This window comes from Colletotrichum costaricense, assembly GCF_030867565.1.
Source record: "Colletotrichum costaricense strain IMI 309622 chromosome Unknown Scaffold_5.1, whole genome shotgun sequence".
Classification (NCBI taxonomy): domain Eukaryota; kingdom Fungi; phylum Ascomycota; class Sordariomycetes; order Glomerellales; family Glomerellaceae; genus Colletotrichum; species Colletotrichum costaricense.
Genome location: NW_026848234.1, coordinates 330022 through 349543, shown reverse-complemented (window position 1 = coordinate 349543; position 19522 = coordinate 330022). Strand labels below are relative to the sequence as shown.

Below are 19522 nucleotides of genomic sequence, written 5' to 3'. Positions count from 1 at the left end.
AAGCCGGCGGCCCTTTCAGCAAACAGATTGGAGACCGACGAACCAGCAAAAAAAGACGCCTCCCGCCGGCACATGAGCGATTTCCACGTCATGCTTATCAATCCATCCATGCAAAGTATACATTCAGGCGCCATGAGTCTTCATGTCATTAGAGGGGTAAGTCCAAGGGAGGATGACAAAGCAAAGAAGAGGAGCAGTTGAAAGATGGAAAACGAGCAAACGCTAAAGGCAATCCAATTTGTATCGTTCACAAGTTTGTCGGCTGAATATTATCGTGAGATCTAGCGTTATATAACTACACTGCCCCTACACGGAAGTCAAGATCACATTAAACACCCTCGATATTCAATTCGTTGCCTGCCAATCTTGCTGCGAATCTCACAACAGACCAACACGCACCATGCTCACAAGGGAGACGGCTGTTATGCTTGCCAAGTATAACAACTGGGCCGACCAAGTACTTTTCGCAGCGATTCAAAAACAGCTGCCGTCTGGGGCGGTCTATCAGCCGCGCACAACTCTTTTCAAGTCCATGATGGGCACACTCAACCACAATCATCAGGTCGACCTGATCTGGCGTGCACATCTACTCGAAGAGGACCACGGCTTCTCGACCCGCCGTGATCTGTTATACCCGAAATTTGAGGAGTTGGTCGAAAAGCAGTTTGAGGTCAACCAGTGGTACATCGATTGGGCGACCAGGCAAGATGAGGAAAGCTTCAGCAAGCGATCCAAGTTCAATTACGTCAACGGCACACCTGCAGAGATGACTTTGGGTGGCATGTTCCTTCATGTTATCAACCACAAGACCTACCATCGAGGTTGGGTTAGTGAGATGTTCTTCGAGCACAACACGAATCCGCCCGAGACCGATCTCTGTGTTTACTTGTGCCAATAATGGCATGGATCTGGACTCTGGGTTACTATGTCCTGGGCACGTCAGCGGGCCGGGAATGCTTCCACCCAAAATCTGGGCAATGCAGGGAATGAACGGCTCGTTAAGCACGGCAATTTCAGTATGAATTTGACGGTAGAATAGAAAGTGAAATTGATGACAGTCAACCCAGACCACGTTAGATGAGGGAGAAAGCTGCCGTTGTGTTCAGTCGAATTGGGGCTTTTACACGATGACTGCACGTGTTAACAGTTAGGAATACAGGATTAGTCCATTGTATATGTTCGTATTTGGCAATCTATATCAGCAACTGCCGGTCGCACCTAAGTGGACGCCGGACAAGTATGCACCGGAAGACCCGCTCTGATCGGCTGGTATCGAAGCTAGGTGGTACCACCTCCCGAATAGAAAAACTTTCTAGGTAGTCACAACTCACAACACCGTTTCGGCCCCTATAAAATCGCTGCAGCTAGTTTTAAACGAGCAAAAATAGCAATACTGCGTGACAATGGCCGTCTTACCATCCCCACATGTTCTGAATCCCCGAACAAAAGTCGTCCGGCACCCTACACTGCGGCGCCCCCGCCCCCGGCGCCGAGAAGCACTTGTGGCCTCCGCTCTCGAGCTGAATACACACGTGGCCCACGGGCGTGGCGTTGGGGAACGTCTGCCGCAGGAAGCAGTCCGGCTGAAGTTTGACCTGCGTGCCTTTATCGCGCGAGAACCACTGCCAGGATTCGCATGTCCCCGAGAACCTGAAGCCGGTGATGGCGTCGCCTGTGGGACCGTTCTCGACACAATTTTGGGCTTGGGCGAGGCTGGCGACGGCTATAAGGGTGGTGGCTGAGAGGTTTGATGGGAGACGCATCTACGAGGTGGCATGTGAGTGATGGCTTTGAAGTGGCTGAAGGCTAAAGACTTACTATGAGAGAAGAGCAATCTGTGATTTAATAACGATTGTGGTTTCTTGCCGTGTATGTTCTGAGAAAAGGTTGATCATGAAGGAGAAGGGTGGCAGGAATTTGGAAGGGATTGAAAAGAGTGACTATTCCGTGGCAATTGGAGCTGGGGAATGGACAATGGCTTGCAGAAGTGAAAACTTCGAGTCTTAATAAATATTCTCCTAAAATATTCCGTTCCGAAATGATTCAGTCTCTTGAAAGCCTCTATACGTGTAAGAACTGACCACAATAATTCGGTAAAGTGCTGATCATTAATAGACACATAGAGTTATAGACTTCCAAGAATTCACTCAACTTGATGGAAATGAGCATCATGGTTGTTCCAACTAGTAGAAATAGAAGTACTTGTTTAGAGTTGTCTTGGCTCAATCAAAAGCGATGATGATCTTTCCTCTGTCGTGAGTCGTAAACAACGAATGACGTGAGAAAGTGTAAAGTACTTTAACTACACGCTTGGCATGAGCTTAGTCAAACTGCTGGTCTTCCGGCATCCCCTGTCAAACCTCTCGGTTCTCGGAGTCATGGGATGAACACTGACACAAGCGATATGTGCCTCAATCCGAGTGCTTGGAAACTACAAGCCCGAGCAAAGTCTAAAGTCTGGTACATAAGTTCTGCTTTTTCATTTGCATTCTCCTGCCCGATGTTGTTTAGCCCCCGCGACTTCAAATTGGTAGAATGGATTGATGGTGTTTATCCGTAAGTTGATCTTCGTATATGATATGCGCCCGTCTGAACTCGCCGGCGGTCTTGGCAAAGCCCGGACGCTCCGAATGTGTCTAACTGCCCAAGAGTCGCCGCTCAAAGACAACTTTCGGCGAGTTGTGATTACTCAACTCAACCTTTAGCTTCTACATTTGCGTTATGAGGCGAGTCAGCTTGAACAGTTGATACTATATTCAAAGCATAGTTGATTGAGGTCATTCGAGACAATGAAGATCACTTCGTGGGAGAAGGCAAGATGATTATAAGTATCTGTTTTCGGTTTCCTCCTTGCTCGCTCCTCATCCTCAGCTCCTTGCTTGGACTACCCCAAAGGCCTTGCTTTAAGTCACTCGTTTAAGGATCAACTCCAGCCATTCTGTAGTTACAAAACACCTCGCATCACTCATTATATAAGCGACCCAGTCACGCCGTCTCACTCACTCCTTCGAAGACAAAAAGCAACCAACAATGAAGAGCCAACACATCGCCCTACCAGGCCTCCAAGCCGCAGCTCTCGCCTTCCTCGGCGCCCGCAGCGTTTCAGCAGCAGCAGGAAAAGTCTTTTGCGCCGACGCCAACAACAAGGTCGTCGCCGACACCAAATGCGCCGTCGGTCAGGCGCCAGCCCCAAACACCTTCTTCATGTTCAACAGCGAAGCGGACCACCCCGTCGGGAGCGCCGTCGACGAGAGCAAGATGGACTTGTACGATGCCGCCGACATGATTGAGCGCCAGAACGCGCGGTTCCCGCCGGATTACGAGATGGAGACGGAAGGGTTTGGGAAGAGGCAGGAGTGTGGCGGTGGGAGCAGGGGAGGCTGAGAGTCGGGGGGGGGGGGGGGGGGGCGGCGGGGGGGCGGGGCGGGGGGGGGGGGGGGGGGGGGGGGGGGGGGGGGGGGGGGGGGGGGGGGGGGGGGGGGGGGGGGGGGGGGGGGGGGGGGGGGGGGGGGGGGGGGGGGGAGAAAAGGGAGATGGGTTTGATGGAAGATACAGCTGTGTTTTCCAACTTTGGAAGGAATCCTGGATATGTTTTGGATTTATCTACTCTCTTGAGCGAGAATCAGAGCGGCTGTTGGATGTTAATGGATATGTATCTTGCACAAAGTAAGGCACCGAAGTGGACCCAAGCAACAGACTTACAAACAGCTCTGTGGGCTCTAACTACGCGGCTGATGAAGAGAGAAAGTATGCTAGACGTCAATCGTTATGGTGCATTCGTCAAAGGAACTTATCGTCCTGAAGAGAGTGAATTTGCTGAGCTAGTAAAAGGCGGCTCGCTCATCAAGACTATGCCTCATCATCATGCACATTGTTCAGCCACTACTGGCGCAATACATTGGGAGAGTGAAAACTTGTATGCGAGCTCAGATTGGGTCTTGCCCAAGTACTATCAGTTGACTCCTCAAAACGAGTATTCTTCACTTCCTCAGCAAGCAAACGCGAGACTGTCTCCAATGATCATATTAATCCTGTGAATTTTGATGCTACGGTAGTTCTCTAAGTTTACCAAACCATGCACCACTTCTTCTGGTACTTATTAACCCCCCAATGCAAACGCCGAATTTTGGTGTGCAAAATGCCATACAACGCCCCAGCCATGACTGAATCTCATAAACCGAACCCCAGTCGTTCTCAGACCAAGGCTAATGCCGTTTCTTCAACCGTATCTCTCGTCTCTTTTCTTCCTCTTGTTCGTCTGAGCAGATCCGTCTACTGCTCCTCATGGACGACGACGCCCCACTCGTGCTGCTCGCCACCGTACATGATGTCCTTCATCCACTTCTTGATCTGGAGGGTGTACTCGCCACCGACGCCTTCGCCGCCCATGCCCATGTTGGCATCCTTGCCACGGTGGTGAATCAGGGAGATGGGGCAGATGAAGAACTGAGATGGCATTAGCAAGTCGTCTGGGCGAGAGGAAGCAATGATCAAAACTTACAGCAGTACCGGCGGCAAATGACTCGACGATGCGGCCCTCCTCGTGAGCCTGGATAACCTCATCGATGGTGTATCTGCGCTCAACAATGTCGACGCTGTCGCCGAGGCGCTCGCGGGCGAGCTGGAGAACGCTGCGCCTCGTGACACCGTCGAGAATCAATCTGTCGTCGAGAGGCGCGGTAATGATCTCCGTCCTGCCGGTCTCCTTGTTCTTCCACACAACAAAGAAGTTGCTGGCACCGGCCTCGGTGCAGTACTGCTCCTGTCCGTACAGCCAGAGAATCTGGCCGAACCCACGGCTGCGGGCCTCGACAGTAGCCAGCAGAGAAGGGCCGTAGTTGGCACCGACCTTGGCGTAGCCGAATCCACCAACCCAGGCGCGAACCATATCCTCGGGACTCGTGTGGAGCTTCATGCCGCCGACGGGAGAGTCCATGACAGGCATATAGGTGCAGATGATGTAGAGCATGGCCTCGGAAGGTGCCTGAACGCCGAGCTGGGGCTGGGTTCCGATCATAGTAGGGCGGAGGTAGAGGAAGGATCCGGGACGCTCGCGAGGCAGCCACTTGGGGCCGTCGACGGCCATGAGGGCGATGATGAGCTTCTCGAGTTCGGCGGGAGGGAAGGAGGGCAGGGCGATGCGGGTGGAGGACATGAGCATGCGCTCGCAGTTGCGGTCGGGGCGGAACAGGCGAAGCTTGCCGTCAAAGCCGCGGAAGACCTTGAGACCCTCGAAGCATTCGGTGGCGTAGTGCAGGACGGAGGCAGTCGGCATGAGGGAGATGGGGCCGTAGGGCTTCAGCTCCGGGGTGGACCAGCCAGTGCCGACCTTCCAGGTGGCAGCGACCATGTGGTCGGTGGCGATGGTCTCGGAGCCAGCGTTGGCGGAGGCAGGATCGGGGACGGCACGCGGGTTCTGGGTACGGTTGTAAATGAGCTTGGAGGCGTCGAGCTCCTGGTAGGCGGGCTTGGTGCCGTTGGAAGCCTTGCCATTGGGAATGGCCTCGAGCTTATGCTCGATGGCGGACGATGTCAGATCGATGTCCTGGTTGCCATGGTGCAGACCGGGAGAGATGGTGCCGGGAGCCATTGTGGTTGTTGAGGTTAGTCTGATGTTTGTGTGAGAGACCGATGTAGTGGATATATGAAGAATCTCGGAGTTGGCGGGGTCGAGGGGTCGATTTGCCGTTACTTGAACCAAGCAACAGGTAGTAGCACTGGCTAGAGAAAAGACACAAGCAATATGTGTCTATGTAAGAGGAAAGACACAGGGAGGAAAAGATTCGGCTTAAGATGGAGAAGGAAGAGAACAAAGCCACGGGGTCAAGTTGTAGGAGTGACGGCAAGAGCTTAAGTACGACGGGTTTGTCACAGTTTGGCTTGGCTCAAGGTTCTAGTGACAGATGGAGCAGGTGACTCAAGGGCCAATGCAGAGGGGCAGCGGGTCCGGTCTTGGAAAGGGCGTTTTCAGATAACAGGGAACATCATGGAGAATTTGACCTGTGCAGTGCATGGAGCATGGATGTGGATGGGGTGGGAAGGGTAAGGGGAGGATGATACCTCGCAGAGTACCTTAAGGTGTGTGATGTAAGGCAAGGTGGTACGAATGCCTACATACACACGGAAAGAAAAGAGGAACAAGCAAACCCGTCCGTCTGAAGTGGTTGCTGGGTACGGATACTCCGTGTCGTTGGTTCCATGGGTGGTTGCCAGAGGGCACGAAGTAAACCAGATGCGTGCAAGAAAAGAGACCAGCAGACGCCAACGGTTCAGAAATTGATCCATGCCCTAGTCAAGTCATGGATCGATCATGGATGGATGGTGGACCACGGGAAGATGGTGGACTGGAACTTTCAAGCCAAGGCGGCCGATATGCTGCATGGCTTTTTGTCGTTGGTATGCCGTCGCTTGCCCGGGGGATCCACATGCGGAAAGGTCGCCAGATGGAGGCAGCGCCGTAAGCCCCTTGAGATTTCCTTTCCGCCATTGTCTTATTATTCTGTAGGTACCACACGGAGTAGAGGACAGTAATTCTGGACTCTGGAGAGCGTTGTGCCGATGTTCAACGTCGAGGCATGGCAATGCCGAGCCCGCGTACTTTTTTTTTTCTTTCGATGGAGTGGAGCCGGGCCGGGACCCACCAGCGCGTGAGCAATTGTGAAGCGTCGGTGGCAGCGGTTTGAACTTTGGGGGATCCGGGATGGGATGGGACTGTTTCTCTCACATCTCATCTCATCTCTCGCCCTTTCCAACTTTTGCCAGTGCGTCGGGCGATGATCGAATCGAAGCCCGTCCTTTGATCGAGGAAGGATTGTCTTGCTGCTCGAGTCCCCACACAGACATGCCGTTCTTCAGAGATAAGCCAGTTACCAGACTACCAATCCGAGTCTGAGGATGGCCAAGAAGAAGGGAAAAAAGACCTGAAAGAAAATTCGGATCCCACAGTTATCCGCTAGAGCCGGGGCCATCCCACCTCGAGATGGCTACAGATGATACTGCCGTGACTGCGCAGCGTCTAAAGACCAGCAAAGATGCGACTTGTTGCAAGGGACATGATCGAAAAAAAAATCTGTGACGAAACAAGAGGTCAAGCCGCGGTCGCCCATTCGTCGGGGCATGGTTTGTTAGTCCATGGCGCGTCAGGTACATGCTGTCGTACACCGCAACGCAATACAGCAAGCAGCAGCGGTAGTAGCAGCGCCGGTCCAAAGTGTAGCAGGGAACTGCCTGACGGGAGGGAATGCTGTACGAGAAGGCGATGCACCTCCAGTTTGTCCCACCACAAGCCGTCGGCCGGGCACGGCTCCAGTCGGTCGACGTCCTGGTGCCCCATTGCGGCTTTGGTGCGCGCGGTCCGAAGCCGAACGGTGCTGCACTCCAATTGTAGTAGTGTATGTACCGTGGTGTGCATGGCTTCAGCATCGGACTTGGAGTTCGGCTAGTGTAGATGTTGTTTTGATGTCTCATTCGACCTCGCTCGAACGCAACAAACGATGACTCCGAACACATTGGCTACCTGATCAGCATCGTTCCGGGTGCAGCGAGTATGTTGTCATATTCAGGGGATGAACATGGGCGAGGTCCGACATCGCAATGATCAAGCGCGCCCTACTTGTCCAGTCCGCCCTTTTTGCCCTTTGGATTGACAACTATTGACATGACCCGACAGGGTTTTGATGCGGCCGATCGAGTCAATTGAGGTCATCCCCGGTGATGATGGCGTTGTCTGTTCGGGAGGATGAGTCGTAAGTGCACATTTGGCCTCGGGACCTCGCGATTCGCGAATATGACGGAAAGGAGAGTGCGGAATTCACATCGTCAAGTTCGTCGCCAAGATGTCAAGGTTCCAATTATTGTTGTTGTTGAGAGGCGTGCAGCTGAAAGATACATGCATTGAGGTACCTCACTTACTTGCCGTGGAGGAAGGCGAGGTCACCCAAAGAGCGGAATTGGAAGCAAGTGTAATCGCTATCTGGTCCTTCCTTGTCAGTTGTCCCTTCCATTCTCGGTTTCCCATGTTACCCCTCCCGCGGATAGCCGAGTGTAGGCGATGACGTGGGGAAACAAGTCCGAGTAACCACGATGGAAGGCACGCCGCACAGTTGACCACTGCTTTCCTTCTCTTTCAGTCCCAATGGTCAGGTAGGTAGCAACCCCCCGTGCTCCCCGCCTCGTGCTTTCCCCCTCCATCGTTTAAATCTCTTTAACAGATCCCAACCCGAATTTCCTTCTCGAACATTGGATCGTATCGGTTGGGTTGGCGGAGGCGAGATTCCTCAAGGTGCCGAGTGTAACCATTGAGGCAGGTGTAGCGTCTCCTGGCACTGTACATCTTCTCTCACACGATGCACCACCAATGCGAACCTCCTGCATGCATACTTCTGGGTTGGTTGCCGGAGGCCCGGATCTTCTTCCACGGTTTCCTTCACACACACACACACACACTCCATCTTCTCCCCGGTCAGCACGGAGAGACAATGGGGATTATCTTACCTACATATGACGAGATGGATGCCCAGATCTGGCAGCTGCTTATCCCCAACCGATTTCTAATCCAATACAAAACATCAAAGTACCTCGCCTTACCTTTACGAACCTCAACTTGCCCGGTCTGCTCTCGAACAAGTGCAGAAGCAACAACACAAACAGCCCAAACGTCTCAGCCCTGCAACACAACCTGGACGGACCTTCTGGGGTTGAACCAACAAGACGGGCGCAGACGCCCGGTTCACTGACCTCTGGTCACTTGACCTGCAAATCGCGGGGTACCTTGCCTACGCTCTTCTGCGGTACGTGGCTTGGCACCGGCCATGTCTCGTTTCTTCCCCTTAGATCGCGGCGCCAATCTTTTGGTTCGCACTTGTCTGCGCAGTGTGTGTCTGACTACCTACCTACCTATCACGCTATATCATTCACAGAGAGGCGGTCTGGAAAGTATGTAAAAGACGCCGTTCATCCTTCTGAGACACACTTTCACGCACACCCAGACTCACCCACATATGCCCAACCGAGACATCCCAAGCAATGACACGCGGAAACTAGCAGACGCGTCGTGGTAAGTATACTCAAGTAACATTTCACTGTCTGTGGTTTCCAGTACTCTCTCCAGGTATCATCTGGTAGTTCCCTTTTTTCAGCTCGTGACCTGTTGAAGGCCATTCCATTCTGCTCTTCAACCTAAGGAATGCTACTACTCGAGGTATCCAAATGTAAACATGCTACCGCCTCATAATGATGCTCCTCCCATAGACCCATGATACACACACACACACACACACAATCTCACTGCCGCGCCCTATCCGCCTCCCGCGCCGCCTGCTCCTCCTCGAGAATCTCCCTGCCGCGCGCCGCAGACTCCCCCTCGGCCTTGATGCCCTTCTTGCGCTGCCGCTCCTCGTACATGTCGCGGCTCCTCATGATGCGCTGCACAATCGTCCCCGCGTTGACGCTCGCAAATTCGTGCTCCCCCACCGCCCGCATGATGCCCATCTCCTTGGGCGCCGTGTACGGGTCGTACGTCAGCGGCATAAAGGCCGTCGGGCCGTGGTACACGGCGTCCGGCGTGCCCCACGGCAGAGACGTGAGGTAGGCCTTTGTCGGGGAGAATGGAGCGCCGAAGACGACGGCGTTGACGTACTGCAACACTAGTTGTTAGCACATCGCTACTTGAACAGTCATGCTCGAAGCCGTCCATCATGGCTGTTGAAGGACCTACCCTGCACTGCAACACGCAGAGACCGCGCTCGTAAATGTTCATGATGGGATAGTTGATGCCCTTCCAGTGGTTAATCTCCTCGTCAGAATGAATACCCGCCACGACGTACGCAGGCGGATAATCGCCGCCCTTGCTGACGCGCTCGTTGACGGCCTGCTCCGAATACCACCCTTCCCCGCGCGCCAGCTCCTCCTCGGCCTCGACAACCCGGCGGAGGAACTCAATGTGCCCGCTGGAAAACAAATCGAAACCGCCGTCGACGTAGACGACGCGTTGACCGATCTGCGGCCCCTTTCCCGGCAAGAACCGCGAAAACACACCCTTCTCCTCGACCGTGGCCTCGGCCTTTGCTTCCCCCGACGCAGCCCAGAACCACACCTCGACGCCGGGATTCTTCCCCGTCTCGTCGGTAGCGTACAGCTTCATCCGCTCCGTCAGGGCCTCGGCCTCGGCCTTGATCTCGTCCCGGGAGGCGGCACCCTGGCCCTGACCCTCATCGCCGGACAAGAGATTCTCCAGGGATTTGATAAAATGCGTCTTTGTGCAGAGGAGCATGCGGCCGACGAGGTCGGTGGTGGAGATGCTGGGCGTGCGCTTGACGACCTTGAAGCGGCCAGCCTCCTTGACGAAGCGGTAGCAGTCGTAGCCGTCAGCGTCCGAGGTGATGTCGTCGCCGTGGACGACGTACTTGCAGCCGTAGTGGCTGATCCAGTCGAGCTGCGTCACGTAGGGGGCCTGGCCGATGGATTTTGTGACCCAGCGGCAAGCGTCGACAGCAGCCAGACTTTTGCGAATGTTAGTAAAGTGCTGTGAAGCAGAGTAGAGAGATGTACCGCTCTTGGAGGGTCATGACTGTTGGGCCCTTGTTCTCGAGAATGGACTCATCAGAGTGGACGCCGATGTAGAGCTCGCTGCCTAGTTGGCGGGCTTGCACGATGGCTCCAGCATGGCCTGTGATGATCAGTCTTTGAAGCTGTGAGGTATGCGTGACAGTAGACTTACCGTGGTGGAAAAAGTCGAAGCAGCCATCGATCCAGATGCGCTCCTCCAGAATCTCAGGGGCTGGCTCGCCGGGTGGGTATTCAGGGTCGGAGTTGACCATGATGGCTTGATGATGTGGGAGTTGGAGGGGACGCAATGTATCGCTACTTCTCCAGGATCTCAGGGACCTTAAGACTGCTAGGTAATGGATGCACAAAAAAGTCTTGTGATAATGACCTGCTGGTGTTGCGTCAACAAAGTTTCACCGACTGGGCGAATTTCACATGAGGTTTGATTGAGCCTTGAAGGACGGCATGTCAATGGCTCAGGTCGCGATGTCCCGCCCCCGTAGCGGCGCCGTGTGATTGGCGAGGTTCCAGCGCCACTGCGATAGCCGAGACCCACCAGAGCTTTCCAGCGGCCGGACCGGCCACGCAACGGCGCTCACGGGGCCTTTTTTCTGGTGAATCAGGTCCCAGGTCCACTGTAAGCTCCCCGCCAGCCCTCGAGGTTCACATGTTTGGCTGTCGTGTTGCCCGCTGTCATTCATCCCGTCCCAACGGTTCTTCCCCTGTCCCCATCTACGTACCTACCTTACTGCACGTAGTAGCACCAACAAAAACATCAGATGGACGGATTGGCACGTGTTTCTGACAAACGTTTGTATAAACGCTTCTGCCGCAGAGTCTGATAACTTAACTTATTGTCGTGAAGCCTCCCTTTATCCAATGAATTCCTGCCCATCTCTACCCAGAACCATCTTCTAGGCGCCTTGATCATGCAACGATGCGCAAAAAAAGCGCCCTAGAAGCTATGGTTAGGGAGGGCAGGATGTCCACCCAGACCTGACAATTCTCACTGATGACTCTGGCTGGTCCAGCCATCTACCAATACTGGCAAGATGCCATAGATGAGCCTCAATCAACTGTTTGTTGTCTCCATCGAAGTACACGAAATTAGCCAGGAATAACAACAAAAACGTGGTTGGGTCTCATCCGCTGCCAGGAACCCGGGCCATTACAGGCGCCCACGTGCAATAAGTGATGCATCCATTGGTCACCGCCAGGGATTACCATCTTTCACCACCCGCAACTTTCCAGTCCCCCGGATGCCAGTTTTCTTCGGACGACATCTCGAATCTGAGTCTGGCGAGTCACCGGTACTCCATCTAGGCAATCTGCCCCGGCATGGCGCATCAATGGCCCATGAAGAAATGACTGGGGTCTTGGAGCGGGGATCGTCGGTCTTCTCCATCTCGGTGCTATTTATCCAGAGCTCTCTCCCTCCCCGCATGCGACGCTGCGATGTAGCTCTCTCCAGCTCCAGCCCTCTTGCTCATTCTCTCGACAAGCACCTCCGCCAAGATGAAGGGTCTCGTGCTGTCTTCCGTCCTCGCTCTCGCACCTCTCGCCCTCGCCGCCTGGCCAGAGGCCGAGGGAAAGGACATCAAGTACACGTCTGTTCCTGGGTACTTTTTGCAGGACGACAACAGCACTGATCCGACCGGCTTCGACTATGTACGTTTTGCCCGCCTTGGGAAACATTCCGATGCGAACCTGTTACTAACGAAGCCATAGGCCGCGGTCAACTTTGGTCTCATCAACCGGACGTACCCAACGGACAAGCACTTCGACCCCGAGGGCGTCAAGACCCAATGGCAGCGTTTCGACCACTGGGTCCAGTACCTGAACTCTGGCTGCCGCAAGAGCGACAGCGTTCAGTACAAGCTGCTCTTCATGGGCCGCCATGGTGAGGGCTGGCACAACGCCGCCGAGTCATTCTACGGCACTCCCGCCTGGAACGTGAGAACATGCCGCCCAGCACCACCGAAAAACAAAGGGGCTACCGCAGCTAACGCGACCACAGTGCTACTGGGCCGAACAAGACGGCAACGCCACCGCACGCTGGGCCGATCCCCTCCTGACCCCGGCCGGCGCAAACGAAGCTCTCAAGGCAAACGCCTACTTCAAGGACCGCTACGCGACCCAGAAGATGCCCTACTTCGAGTCCTACTACACCAGCCCCCTGATCCGCTGCGGCTACACCGCCAATATCACCTTTGGCGACATCCCCATCCCCGCGGACGAGCACCCCTTCATCCCCGTCGTCAAGGAAGGCTTCCGCGAGGGCATGACGGTACACACCTGCAACTGGCGCTCCAACAAGACCTACATCGCCTCGACCTTCCCGTCTTTCGAATTCGAGCCGGGGTTCGCGGAATACGACCCCCTCTGGCGCCGCAACGAGAGCGAGACGAGCGACGCCCAGGACGCGCGGTCGAAAGCCGTGCTGGACGACGTCTTCCGCACCGACGACAAGACGTGGTTGAGCATCACCAGCCACTCGGGCGAGATCACCAAGCTCCTGAAGGCGCTGGATCACCGCGCTTTCCGGCTGTCGACGGGCCAGATTATTCCCGTGTTTGTGAAAGCCGAGGTCGTAGCGCCGGCGCCGGTGCCGACGTTTGCGGCGCATGAGCCGTATTCCACGTGTACGAGCCCGCCTGTGACGAGTATTGCTGGACAGGGGTGTGTTTGCGCGACGACGGCTCCGTCGGGGCTGCTCCCGGCGGCTACGCTTATGGCGGCGTGAGGGTTCCACGGGAAGGTTTCTTCGCGTGGTAGCTAGTGAAACATAGATCCCGGTAGTCGTAATGTAATGGCGATTGTGAATAACAGAGACCGGGACGAGTTCGTTCGATTGCGCCTCGAAGGAGCCGCCACCAGGTTTCCCATCTGAAGCAGGCTTGTGATAGCGTAGAACCATGTTCGAAGCAGCCACCAGCTTTTGGCTCACCCAAAGCGGATGAACTCCCCGTTGAAGTTTGCGGGAGCGCATGGTGCGGGAGAGCGGCTGATCGACGTTGAACTCATCTTTTCCTTTCCGTCTCATCTAACCCGGCTGCGGGTACAAATCTGTATCAGTGTGTGATGAGTGCTCCCTAGCGTGGCCCTCTCGGATTGTAACATTGATCTTTCTTGAACGAAGAAGATGGCGTTTTCTTCTGACTACCTAGCTGAGGTAGCCATTCGGATAACAAGCCCAATCGCGTGGGTGAAATGGTGCGGGTGGTGGGATTCAAGGATGGTATGGTCCTTGGCCGGGAGTCCGTTCACCACGTGGGACGCGAGCTTCTGGAATGTTTCAGGGTCTACGCGGGGAGACCAAGCTGCCTAGGTATGGGACTGAGACTGATAGGAAGGCCCAGAGGCTTCCGGGAGGAGAAGAAGGAGGAGGGGGAGAAGGATCAAGGGAGGGTATGTGCCGCGTTGTGTGTGTGCGGTGCTCTTGTTGTCGAGTCTGCGCTTTGGACGCTGCGCGGTGGTAGACTCTGATATTTAGAAGCAACGGCTCGGTGTCTGTGGGCGCTCGGGAGCAGATGATCTGCTTGACCCCGGGGAGATTGACCAATCGGCAACATTGTCGTGCTTGATATTTATTGTAAAGTAATTGGTATGTATTGCGGGTGATGAATGTTGTTGTTCTCGCTGCTCACGGGTGTTGCGGATAATGGAGAGGTGGGCAAGGGGGGTTGAAGAGAGAGGGGGAGAAGTTTCACGATGGAACCAGACTTATTTAGTACCTCGGTGAAGGAGCGCCGGGAAATGGAGCAGAACCACCTGGATAGGAAAGCTTCCATGCGTTCGTGGTTAGCACGGCTGAGGAATATTTCGGTAAGCTGACCCTAGAACGTTTCCCGTGCAGCCATGCCCTTTTCCCGAAGCCATTTCGTTGTCGAATATCTGTGTCGCACAATTGAAGGTGGCTTGCAGATACTTTTGCTCCGGTGTGCAACTCGGACGTGATAACGAGGTATCAAGGTGAGCTGCGAGTTGTGGTTTGATCGATTTCTATTGAAGTCGCATTCTCCACACGTTTATGTTCCTTTTATGAAGCTGGGATTCGAGGTCTTACGCAACAGGAGCTTCTTTATATTTGCATCTTCCAATGCCTTTCCTTTCTAAGATGTTCGGAATACTCCTTGGGGAAACCGTGCAGACAAACATGAGATAACCCGGCAGAAGATCACCTGTGTACCTATCTACAGACCACGAACGGTGATCAGCATACAGTAACAATCACAGGGATAAACGCAGCTCGGACGCGGAGCTGATGTGTTAAGAAATTATCAGTAGATAACTGATCAGTTCCTGGAGGGTGGTAGGACCTTCCATCCTCCAGATTTCTGTAGTAGCACCAGCTATTTGTGTCGTCTTATCATGTTTGGGATTATTTTCTGCCCGACTTAATTCCAGACACAACTCTTTTTTTTATTCACTCTTGTCATTATTTTTGTTGGAATTCGGGTACTCTTTTTTAGCCTTTTTCAAAACCTCCGAACCCCGCCAAAACAGGTCTCAGAGAGTACCCGACCGCCAAGTTCTCCAGTCCCAAGCACCAACAATAATACCTACCTTAGCTACTTCAGGTGTTTAGGTGGTGCCCCGAGATCGTCGGCTACACAAAGAAAGGAACCACAGCTGCGAACGGACGGTGCAGACATTTTCCGCGGATAATCGCTATTACAAGTTCGCATACGTCAGGTGGATTGTTTGTTTCTGTCTGTACCTTACGAATAGCTCTGTCTCTGTGCTACATGAACCATCCCCTCACCTAACCCACACCGGCAAGGAGACTGCGGATAGTCCCTACATATTCTCTGGGAGGGGTTGTAAAGAATAGAACAAAACACGCACGACATCCATTTCTCTGGACACCTTTTTCCCTTGCTCACTACCCCGTACTACGTCCTCACAGCTTTTGGGACTTTGCCTGGACAATCCAACACCCCCGTCCGTCTCCGAACATCATCCTGGACATAGCTGACATCCACTTTCTCACTCCGAAGCAGCAACAAAACAAAAACAAATACAACAAACCCATAATAAAATCAACACGTCCCGGATAAACCTGACGATCCTCTCTTTCTGCCCATCCCACCTATCTGTATCACCCACCGTCGCGAACCCCCGTCCTACATCAAGCACGCCGAAGGCTGAAGCAACAGCAGAACGAAACCCGCCCGCGACGCAACGTCTTTTACACTTTTGAACCAAAGCAACTCCAAGCTCCGCGTTTCTCCAGTCTTGATTAAACTCCAACCTGCAGGCTGACGACTAGCCCCAATCTGTCCGAATCGCATTCTGCGTCAAGTGCCGCAACCCAGGGGCCTTGAGCTAATCTTAACCTGCGGTTCCTACAGGCTGCGTGTGCCATTCGTCTTGGTATCCTACCTAGTACCTATTGGAAGGGGGAGTGAGATCAACCTTCAGTCCAGTGAACCGGTCCTATTTCCGCCTTGCAGCAGCGCCATCAGCAGCACCAGCACCAGCACCAGCACACCACATCTGCTTAGCAGCAAACCCGTGGGCCGTGGCAAAGGGGGGAAAAGTGGCCTCGTGGCCTACGATCGACCAACCGGAGACTTGAGACTGGGCAGACGAAAGCCATAAGCTGCTGCAAAAGCAAGTCAGAGTGTCAAGCAAGGGGGGGGGCAATTGAGCAAGTTCGCGCATCGGGTCCAACCAGGATTCAAGCGAGCAGCACGACGCAACCACCAACCGCCAACCACGCAAACCAAGCACATACGCACCCAAGTACGCACACAAACCAACTCAACTTTGTGTTCGTACCTTACCTTAGGCAAGGGGGGTAGCAGCAACTCCAATTGTATCCATCCATCCTTGGCTTGCAGACTTCATTCAGCAAGGTACCCGCGAGGGAGAGAGAGAGAGAGAGCAAGACAAAGCAAACAATTCATTCAGCTGCACCACTCGACGCACCAACGCAGATACGCACACACTCCATATCCCTCACCGGCATCTAGCACTCTATTCATAACTCACCCACGCAAATCGCAACCGCAACGCAACGCAACGCAGCAGTCGCAGCCGCACGCCTCGGGATCCAATACCACCTCGAACCTGGCCTGACCACGCGCGAAACCACCCTCGCCGATCGATTCGGCCCCTCGTCCGCCCTCCTTCGCCGGAATCCTGAACCCGGTCCCTGACACCCCTTCCCCTTCCACGCCCTCCTACTGCGTATCCGTACTGCGTACCCAACTACGGGAAACTCTTCCACCTCCCTGGCGCGAACCACACCGTCATCCCCCGTCATCCCGCCCGCTCTCCGTTCCCGTCCCCGTCCAGCCCATCCTCTCACACCTCTCTCCCACTCCCACTACCACTCCTAGGCGGCCCAGGCTCAGCTTCCAGGCCACCCCCTCCAACTCAAAGACATGCAGCGATCCGGACCACCTCCCACGACAGCCAATGCGCCATTCTTCTCCTCCTCCTTCTTCTCCTCTTCTTCCTCAAAATCCCGTCCCGGCACCTCCTCTGGCGAACCACCGGAAAAGTCCCAGTCCCAACCACCACCGCAACCGTCCCCCTTCTTCCCGCCGCCCCTCCAACCGCAGTCCTCCGGCCCCAACGTCCTCCTCAAGGATCGCAAGAACTCCTTTGGCCGCAAGACCTCCTTCAGCTCGCCCAACAAGTCCTCCTCCCTATCCTCCTCCTCCTCCAAGCGCCGCGCCAACAGCTCCAGCTCCGGCGGAGGAGGCAATGTCGTAGTCACCGACCGCAACGTCCCGCCCGCACTCCCCGACTTCGCCCTCGCCGCCGCCGCAAAGATCACCCGCGACGCAGACAACATCCAGAGCCCCGCCTCCGCCGACAGCTTCTCCAGGATGCTGAGCCGTACCCAGACCGGCTCGACGAGCCTGGCGCCCAGCGACCGCCTACAACCCCCGCCCACGTCCGCGACACATCCCAACATGTGGCAGTCGAGCGAGTCTGTCGTGTTGCACATGCAGATGCAGGAAATTGCGAACAAGAGGATATCAACGTTGGACTATCTACGGAAAGCGTATGCTACCCTTCTCTCTCTCATCCTCTCTCTGCTTGGAATACTCGCGTGCTAACTATGATTCAAACAGACACGAAGGCCGAGTATACTGGTTCAACACAATCCTCTTCGACAAGCCCGACCTCGCCCGCATGCCCTCCTTTGAATCGCGCAAACTCGCCCGCCGCGCAACAAACTACCTCCTCCTCGGCCTCTCCCTCCCCACAATCGTCGACCTCTACGCAAACACCCCCATCGAGTTCCTCCGCAGCCTCAACAACCTCCTCCAAGAATTCGAATCCTTCCAACAACTCCACAGCGAAGGCGGCACCTCCACCTCCTCCCTCTCCCGCGCCCGCCTCCCCTCCATGTTCCGCCGCCAGGGCGGCAAATCACGGCGCAGCACCAGCGGCGCAAACGACATCGGATACCCCCTCGACTCGGACTCGGCGAGCGGCGGAAGCTACGGCGGAATCGGGGGCTCGTCGAGCGCGAGCGCGAGCGTCATGTCCTTTGCGTCGAGCGATAACGATCTGTTGCCGGGGGAGGTGTACACGCACCTGCTCACGCCGTCGCTACCGTTCGAGCCGGATTTCTACGAGACGTTTGCGACGCTCTGCGAGGTGCTGATTGACGTCTACACGAAGGTGCTGAGCCTGGTGTCCACGCCGCGGGAGACGACGGCGCCCGTGGCGGAGCTGTTTGCAAAAGCGGATGCCAAAGTGCGCAAGATTATCGTGCAGGGCGTCGTCAAGGAGTTTGAGGACAGCAGCAGGTCGCACATCAAGACGGAGGTGGCCAACATCGGCAAGGTTGTGCTTGGTGGGCTTATGTGATGGAGAATGCCGTACGGGATATATGGGACCCATGTCTGGAATGATTTGCATTGTTTTTGTCTACGGAGTTCTTCCTTTTGGCGCACCTCTTTGACGAATGGATGGTTCATGTTTGAAACGTGGAAGAGATTTTTGGCGCAGGGCACGTTCTGACGAGGCTTTTCAGATATACCATGTTCATGTTTGTTTCTATTCTTCTTTATATATATATACGCCTCTACGACATGAGCCACAGGGAAAGACAACATTTCTCGGACTTTTCAGTCCTTTGATAATTGAATGATACTTAAGAAAAAGAAGAAAAAATGTTCCAAGTGTTCATCAGATACCATAACGCATGTTTTGTCGCTCACATTGGCGGACCCTAAGGCCTCTCACCGTCAGTGCTTGACTCTATAGGTAATCATCATCGAACTTGAACTGTGTCCCAACATCCCCCGTTGAATCCAGGGCATCATAGACGGGTGAGACTTCCCACGAAGTCCAGAGTGTAGGTGTCTAGCCCCTTTGCGGACCAACAAAGAAATTGAAGACGAAACCCTCAAGAAACAAAACCCAAAAGGTTTGATTTGAACCCCCCTCGCACCAAGAATAAGCCCCATCGAGTAACACGCCCCAACCTCAGTAGAGGTCGTGGACGGGCAATCGCATACCTATCGATCTCGACGAAAGACCCTCCGACGAACCCTTGAATTCGCCCGGCAAGCAAGACCCTACCAACGGCCACCCCGTCATCGAAAGCTCCTCTAACCCATGATCCCCAACTCGCAACTCCCCAGGCGCGGACTCATATCTTCATCCAAAGGGTCCCGGGAAGCGAAAGCAGGGTCTCGAAAGAGCAGAGAAGACCAACGATGTAGCGACGGGGCAGGGTTGTGAAAGAGCTCATTATGTCCGGATGCAGGTCTTGGAGGTCAGCCGCTGTGCTTCTATGGCGGCGCGTTTCCGCGGCGTTTTGGCTTCCCCTGTAACAGGAAAGTAACGTGTGTCCGGGGACTTTCTCCCAAAGCTTTCGCATTTGAGACTCCCGTGAAGGAAATCTCCGTTTGTGAGCTTCGATGGCGATTTGTCGGACGAGAGGGGTTGAAGAGAAGAAGAAGAAGGGAAGAGAGTAGACGCGAAGCTTGCAGTCTTTTTTATA

The 19522-nt window shown here is 54.5% G+C and overlaps 7 protein-coding genes across 7 annotated transcripts; 4 read left to right on the top strand and 3 right to left on the bottom strand.

The window, feature by feature from the left end:
- Window positions 1-400: 400 nt before the first annotated feature.
- Window positions 401-898, top strand: CCOS01_05225 (uncharacterized protein; the record flags this gene model as incomplete). The annotated part of the gene is made up of 1 exon (XM_060453405.1): window positions 401-898. One exon carries the CDS (start codon window positions 401-403, stop codon window positions 896-898), a length of 498 nt encoding a protein of 165 aa, XP_060315177.1.
- Window positions 899-1412: 514 nt separating this feature from the next.
- CCOS01_05224 (uncharacterized protein) lies at window positions 1413-1763 on the bottom strand (the record flags this gene model as incomplete). The annotated part of the gene is made up of 1 exon (XM_060453404.1): window positions 1413-1763. One exon carries the CDS (start codon window positions 1761-1763, stop codon window positions 1413-1415), a length of 351 nt encoding a protein of 116 aa, XP_060315176.1.
- A 1267-nt stretch (window positions 1764-3030) lies between these two features.
- On the top strand, window positions 3031-3384 carry CCOS01_05223 (uncharacterized protein; the record flags this gene model as incomplete). Its single annotated transcript, XM_060453403.1, has 1 exon — window positions 3031-3384. One exon carries the CDS (start codon window positions 3031-3033, stop codon window positions 3382-3384), a length of 354 nt encoding a protein of 117 aa, XP_060315175.1.
- An 888-nt stretch (window positions 3385-4272) lies between these two features.
- CCOS01_05222 (branched-chain amino acid aminotransferase) lies at window positions 4273-5590 on the bottom strand (the record flags this gene model as incomplete). The annotated part of the gene is made up of 2 exons (XM_060453402.1): window positions 4273-4446; window positions 4502-5590. The coding sequence occupies 2 exons, from the start codon at window positions 5588-5590 to the stop codon at window positions 4273-4275; spliced, it is 1263 nt and encodes a 420-aa protein (XP_060315174.1).
- A 3692-nt stretch (window positions 5591-9282) lies between these two features.
- Window positions 9283-10817, bottom strand: CCOS01_05221 (cytidylyltransferase; the record flags this gene model as incomplete). The annotated part of the gene is made up of 4 exons (XM_060453401.1): window positions 9283-9636; window positions 9716-10499; window positions 10549-10666; window positions 10718-10817. 4 exons carry the CDS (start codon window positions 10815-10817, stop codon window positions 9283-9285), a joined length of 1356 nt encoding a protein of 451 aa, XP_060315173.1.
- Window positions 10818-12060: 1243 nt separating this feature from the next.
- Window positions 12061-13288, top strand: CCOS01_05220 (phosphoglycerate mutase; the record flags this gene model as incomplete). The annotated part of the gene is made up of 3 exons (XM_060453400.1): window positions 12061-12213; window positions 12274-12498; window positions 12563-13288. 3 exons carry the CDS (start codon window positions 12061-12063, stop codon window positions 13286-13288), a joined length of 1104 nt encoding a protein of 367 aa, XP_060315172.1.
- A 3649-nt stretch (window positions 13289-16937) lies between these two features.
- Window positions 16938-18381, top strand: CCOS01_05219 (uncharacterized protein; the record flags this gene model as incomplete). Its single annotated transcript, XM_060453399.1, has 2 exons — window positions 16938-17566; window positions 17637-18381. 2 exons carry the CDS (start codon window positions 16938-16940, stop codon window positions 18379-18381), a joined length of 1374 nt encoding a protein of 457 aa, XP_060315171.1.
- Window positions 18382-19522: the final 1141 nt, after the last annotated feature.